This window comes from Atta cephalotes (assembly GCF_000143395.1).
Source record: "Atta cephalotes unplaced genomic scaffold scaffold00057, whole genome shotgun sequence".
NCBI lineage: Eukaryota > Metazoa > Arthropoda > Insecta > Hymenoptera > Formicidae > Atta > Atta cephalotes.
Window position 1 is genome coordinate 1,367,178 of NW_012130121.1, and position 7,254 is coordinate 1,374,431.

At 33.0% G+C, this 7,254-nt stretch overlaps 1 protein-coding gene across 1 annotated transcript in view; it reads left to right on the forward strand.

The window, feature by feature from the left end:
- Positions 1-7,254, forward strand: part of LOC105623417 (mucin-2-like) — a 14,572-nt gene that overhangs the window by 5,380 nt on the left and 1,938 nt on the right. Inside the window, exons 2-8 of the mRNA XM_012204810.1 lie at positions 1,932-2,062; positions 2,494-2,845; positions 3,133-3,331; positions 3,960-4,282; positions 4,562-4,868; positions 5,393-5,970; positions 6,565-7,204. Of these exons, the coding sequence (XP_012060200.1) occupies positions 1,932-2,062; positions 2,494-2,845; positions 3,133-3,331; positions 3,960-4,282; positions 4,562-4,868; positions 5,393-5,970; positions 6,565-7,204 (2,530 nt within the window). The remainder of the gene's footprint in view (positions 1-1,931; positions 2,063-2,493; positions 2,846-3,132; positions 3,332-3,959; positions 4,283-4,561; positions 4,869-5,392; positions 5,971-6,564; positions 7,205-7,254) is intronic.

A 7,254-nucleotide genomic window follows, 5' to 3' on the forward strand; every position in this document is an offset into this window, starting at 1 on the left:
ACTTACTACACACACACACACACACACACACACACACACACACACACACACAACGCGCACGCGCCACACGCATACACATATATATATATATATATATTCAAATTTACATCACTCATCGAATAATTTTTTAAACTATATATAAATAAAGTGGGAAGTAAATTTTGCAAAAAAAAATTCTAAATCGCAAAACTACTACCAAGCGATTCGAAAAACTATAAACAAACTTATAATTCTATGCAAATAGTCGTCAACTCTATATCTGACTCGATCGCATAGAAGGGAAAAAACGTATCTTATAATTTATTTTATTTTATTTGCTATGGTATTCCAGTTGTGAATTATTTCTGTACCGGAAGATCGCTCGGAACGGTGCATATTCAACTGATTTCCTGTTATAAATGTCGTAGGATTATTTCTCTTTTCATAAAATAATAAATTTATTACAAATAGTGAATATTGATATGATTATATTAACGTGATAAAAATAAAATATTTTCTTCAATCTAAAAAATTAATAATTAATTGAGAATAATTTTATATATATAGTAAAACTGTATATGACAAAAATAAGTTTTTTTTAAACATAAAAATAATGCAAAGCAAATTGTAACTAACAATACAAAATCTATTAAAACGCTGCAATATTTAAAATTGTATGTATAATATTATATACATATAATATTATTATATTGTAAAATGTTTAAATTATCCTAACACTTTGCATTAAAAATACACATGTAGCATTGTTGTAATTAAAAAAATCATTTTTAAGTCTGATCTACAATTGCGTAAACGTAGTTGTAAGTGATTGTAATTGTAATCAATCATAATAGGATATTCTCTTCGTATTTGACTATGATTGATTTTATAACTACAATTACTTAGAACTACGTTTACTCAATTATAGAGCGAGCTTGAAAGTAATTTGTGAGCCTTTAATCATTTTGTGACACAATACTCTTGCAACCATTTTGTTGAGGAAAAAAAATTCTAGATATTTGTGCTAATTTCAGAAGTGGCTATCCTTCGCTCATGAAAAAAAATTAAGAGTAACCGATCGTCCTTGTGAATGCAATAACTACTATAAAGTAAAGATATTCATTATCTCGTTGTTCTCTCTTTAGCTTTGTTTAAGATCTGTCTCTCTAGTTTTTGAAAATTTTTTTTCTACGAAATGATATAGAAATTATTTTAGAGATTTTATTGCTATTATGTGCTTCTATAATAAAAATAGAAAAATGTCAACGATGTTAATAGTTCAAATGTAGAAGCTATCATGTGTCTCGTGATCACTAATTTGGGCAACTTTTGAAAAAGGAGGTCATATCCAGATATCATCATTAGACTCATCATCGATCTTAATATTTTTTTTCAAATGAGGAATTAAATTATAATAATAAAATTATTCCGAATATTGAAATAATTCTATTCACTCCCATGAATTATTTTCAGAAAAATGAAATTTTTTTACAAAATAAAAATAAGTTACTTTCTTCAATTTAAATTATAAAATTCTTTGCTGAAATATTCCTGCGAATTTCAATCCGAATTTAATATTATTGGTAAACTTTAATTTTTGCGCAACGGGTATGAAGAAGTCGAATCACCGAGAGAACCGGACGAGCGTCGGACAGCTTGCAATTCGATGTGACCAGATGTGAACTTTCACCACCAATCAAGTCTTGCATTAGCTATACACATTCCGCCATCGTTTACACTTTGTTTGAATCTCACACGCGCCTTATCACTTTCGCTATTAAATTACGATATAATAACTTTCTTATTCTCTTTATGTTAATCACACATTGATTTGTATAATATGGATCGTAGGAATTAACCATTAAATAAGCTTGAACTTTCCTTACGGCAGTTAAAAAGTAATTATGTTAGATTTATTAATGCGTCTTTTCTTTTTGTATTAAAATTTGCAGAATATGCGGTGTCATTGCGGGCACGCTAGCTGACAGTCCATCGGATATCGTGCAGATATCCGATGACAGTCTGACTCGAAAAAATGTCGTAGCAACGACATATCAGCCACCACGAGCTATCGCGATTGAAGGTAGATTGCACATCATTTAAACTTAGACTCTAGAAACTTGATCGTATCACAAGTTCAATCAATTGCAAGTTAAATTAATTTAAGGAAATATAATACGTTACAACTCAACATTATCAAAAATATAAATTTCATAGATTGTTCTATTATTAAAATCCAAATTTGTTGCTTTATTTTTTAGAATTGTTTTCAGGACATATTTGACAAAATTATTGATTGATATTGTCTTTTTAATTGATATCAACCAAATAGCCTTAATTAATGTAACATTGAATATAAAACAATAACAATGGATTTTTGTTTTAACTAAATCATTATATACAGATTTTTCAAACTTGTGACAATCCATCCTAAGAATTATTGTATTTTAATAAATTTTTAGAATTTTTAGCGATTGAATGAAATTGAATTAAAAAATTATGATGAATTTTCAGACTTTGTGACATCGCACAAGTTGCCAGAAAACATAGCGAAACCATTGGACGACGATGATGACGAATATATCGACGAAAAAAAAATCACATTTAAAGATAATAAGCAAGCTAAAAAAGTAACTCAGAAGTTCGAAAATATTGAAAAAAAAGTGGCTACCCTCGAACCTGCTAGACGTTTAGATCTGGCCGAAGAGGACTTGGAGAATCTTAATACTAAAAGACAAACACGAGTTGAGCTCGAAAATTTTAGCGACAGTGGAAAGGTTCTGCAGGAAGGCAGAATACAGAAAATTGATTCTAAAAGACCACGACCAAGTGAACAGGATGAGGTTATTCCGGGAGTTTATGTCAGGTAAAATGTTTTTGTATAACTCGCTTGTTCGTAAATCTGTCTATAAATGAAATGCGATGAAATAAATTTCTGATAAATCACAATGGCCGATAAATAATTGACACTAAATATTTTTATTCAAAGAAAATTTTCTAAAAAAAAAAAGAAATATTCTAATTTATTTGCTTTGTTTGAAAAAATAACAATTTGTCTGTTTTTAATAAACAATATTCTCTTTCTCTCTCTCTCTCTCTCAAAAAAAATTTTTTTTTCTAATAACGATATAAATATTGTTTGCATATGTTTAGCGCGGAATATCCAACAACTATGCTACCCATCCTAACAACTCCACGTGAAGCACGTAACAAAGACAACCTCTTTGATTTCATTCCTGTAAACATTATTCGCGAGGATAGCAAAGATGGTTATGCTCGTTTTTCGGACGCAAATTTCGGAGACTTGAGTGACGTTAGTTTAGTACCAGCTGGTACGAATTCTCGTATTCAGGTATATGTAAAATTAATAAATTGATTATACATTCCCTTTATATTTGATTTAATAGAATGCATGTAACAAGAATTTTACTAAAAGAATATAAACGTGTTTCTTGAATCGATCGCCACGACTGATGGAAATATTTCCGATGAATTGATGACAAAAGGTTTCTAATAAAAATTTAATAAAGAATTAATTGTGTCAGAAAAAGAAAATTTCAAAATTGCTTATTTCTTAAAAAAAAAAATCTTCAAAAAAATCAAAGTAAAATAAACTATATATTTTTCTTTCCGTATTTGTAGTATATAAAATGACGAATTCATATATCCATACATCCATATTATGTATCAAGTTAATTATTTGATCTCAAGATAATTTAAAATACAACATAAACCACGAAAAATCTGTAGTCAATAACCTAAAGCAGTAGAACATATATAACAAACATATACATATAATAGAAACATACATACACAGAAATAGTATAATCATCGAAATTACATAAATTAATAAGAAGCACGTATAAAGTGACGACCAATTTCGAGGAGCACGCTATATATGTGCGGTTAAATTTTATGTTCTCTCTCTCAAAAATTACATTTTTGATTAAATCACAATTTACTTCTTTTTTACATAATAGGTGAAGAAAGGACCGAACGGGAAGGATTACGAATATGAGTATGTGTATTATTACTACGACGAGGAGGATGAAAACAAAGCAGGTACGGCGGGTTTACCTGTGACGAATTCTTACGACATTCCTTCCAGAACAACCTCGGCGCCCAGGAGAGTAAGCACCACCAACAACAGGAGCAAGTACAGTACTGTGGAGAGGTCAAGTACCGTGGAGCCTAGCAACAACGAGGTCATACCAAATAGAAACGGTAATCGAGGTAGACAATTAGTTGAAACTGAAGATATTTCCGAGGAAAGACTACCTGCGAACACTCGTTTTCCACCGAGGTATCTATCACAATTGTGTGACAAAAATTTAATAAAATTTATAAGTACAATTACCTATATAAATGTTCTTAATAATACACTGACACTTTAAAAATGTAATATGTTTTCTAAGGGTGCCTTTCATTTGGCGCTCACAATGCTCAAGCATTATTTATTCTTGTTATTTATTCTTGTTTAATATTTGAAACAATAAGGATGAAAGATTCCATGAGCGTTGCGAATGTCAAATGAAATGCAGCCTAAATAAAATATAATTAATTATACTGTTAATTGTTACAGATCGCGATCAAATCACAATACAGGCATAACGGAACCTTCACGAGCTCGTAGTAACCGACCACGACCGAATCTGGATTTAGTTGATTCCAGCAGCTTCCGAACTCATCAAGAGGGTCCCGAGTTTCCGCAAACCTTGCCAAAAGGACCTATCAGATTCTTAGGTGTTACGCCTAATGAGGACAATGAAGAGAAATCTTTGATCAGAAATCGCGGAAGACCACAAAAGGTTCAAGAACCCGCTCCTGTCGAAGAAGATATCGAAGACACACCGACTCCTAGAAGACGTCTGGGCACAGCATCGACTGAAGTAATTATTCTAACTATATTAAAATAAATTGTTTTCTTAAAAAAAAGTATTCAAGTATAATATAGATTTGCATTCTATATCTAAAGAGCATTCATTAATCAAGACATTTTAATATAAGTATATTGGTAATAAAAATAGAAATATTAACGTTTAAATAAAATACAATCTGCGAAAAAAAACTAATCTAAATTTGAAATAAATATCAGATAGCACTTTATAATCAAAAGCATTTTAATGCTTAGAATTAGAATTGCAAATATTTTATTACAAGAGTTGTTAATTACCCAATACAACATCAATTAACATATATTATGTTTTCTAATATACAGTTTTAGTTTTAACAACATAGTTATAATTTCTCACTTAATAATAACATAACATTAATATGTGTTATGTAACTGAGAAATTATGTTACTGTTAGTTGATGTTTGTTAGATAATTTTGTTACAACTAAAAATATTTTCAAGTTACGAAGGCATTACATAGTAAAATAAAGAATTATACACGAATAAATCAATTTTCAGACTGGAGTCGAACTGAGCAGAGGTCAACCGATACATCATTTCAATGAAGAAAATAATGATGAAGAAAGTGACGCACCAGAAAGATCAGGCAACAAACGCGTACCTTTGGAAGACAAAACGCAAGAGTCTAGTGAAACGGAAGTTTCGCCGGTCTATCCTAGCGTCACTGCTGATCCCACAGATAATCCAACGACGGAATATCCGTCAGTTATGGACAAGGTTGCTCTGGATCTTTACGCTTTCCTGCAACAAGGACAAAGTAATCTGATAGACGCGACCAGCAGTGATGCTAATGAAACAGCTGGAGATAGCACGACGCTATCCAACGATGAGATCACGACCGATTTAACAACACCAGTGGAACTTGCCGACTCTACAATCGTTAATGAGTCTTCTAGCACAACGACGACGACGACCACGACGACGACGACAACGACGACAACTACGACAACGACCACTGAACCGACAACCACAACGACAACGACTACAGAACCATCAACTACCACCACTCAAGCTCCCGCAGGAAGAGGGAAATTCCGACGACCTGGAATTGGCGGCCCAGCTATCTCAAGAAACCGGTAAATTTTTATTACAATTAATCCTTTCTATTGTCACATGCCTCAGTGATCGATTCGGCACGCACGAAATAATCGAAAGATTTCATATTCAAAACCTAGTTGGCGTAATATTTTTCGCAATTTTCAGTGTTTTAAAATACTTAAAATTCTTATAAAATTGATGATCAATTTAATTTGTAATATTATTATTACAATTTCAATTTAGAATTCAAGTCCGACAGCAATCGATGCGTAGTTTACGTAACTGATGTATTCCAAATTTACATATAGATATTAGGCATTAAGATCTAATCTTAACTCTTTTTTGCTTACTTGATGTAATTCTTTTTAATTTTGTTTTGATCAATATTCCTTTGCTCTAAAAATGTTTTATTCATAAATTTCATTTATAAATCTTCGCAATAAAATTAAAATATAGTATAAATATACAAAAATATTTTTCAGATTGTATATAATATTTTTAAGATTGTATTACTAATATTATGAATATATTTTAATATATATTTTCATTTTATTACGAATTTTTTTTGTATTGCTACTATATTACTTATATTATATTACTAATATAAAATTTATATCTTCAATTTCCTTCAGATTTAAGTCCAACGGCAGCACTAGCACGACCGAAGCACCCGCAGAGCCGACCCAAAAAACTCGAACACGTTTCGGCAGCAATGGCTCAAATGGCGGTAATGGGTTTAAGCGACCTCGACCGGGCGGTAATCACAAACCGATCGAGGAAGACACCGTGCAGAAGGAGACCGCCAGCTCAGCAAATGCAGAGAAACTGCCACCCGGTCGCGGCAGATTCCGCGCACCAGCCGGTGGCAGAATCGCTGTCTCCACGACAACATCGGCGCCATCAAACGGTGCAACAGCGCCAACAACGGCAGCAGCGTCACGACCTATCTTCAACAAGGTGAACATCAACCGGAGACGCGGACGACCGACTACAGCCGCGCCGGGAAGCGAAGAACCCCAGGAGGGAGCGGCACATTCCGAAACCGGTCAGATCGTCGCCCAGACCGCGCCGGAAATTGCAACCCCGAAATCCATCGTTCGCACGAGACTTCCTGGCGCGCCTGCAATTAGACCAGCCATCAGATCGGGTGGTAGAATCAATTTAAGACAGAAACCGGGACAGCTTTCGACTACAACGCTTGCGCCGGAAGTTCCCCCTGAAGGTCCTATCGAGGAACCGGCTGGAGAAGGAACCGAAGAGGAAACTCACGAGGTTCATACCTAATTTTATTCACTTGCATTTTTTGTTTCTCTCTCTCTCTC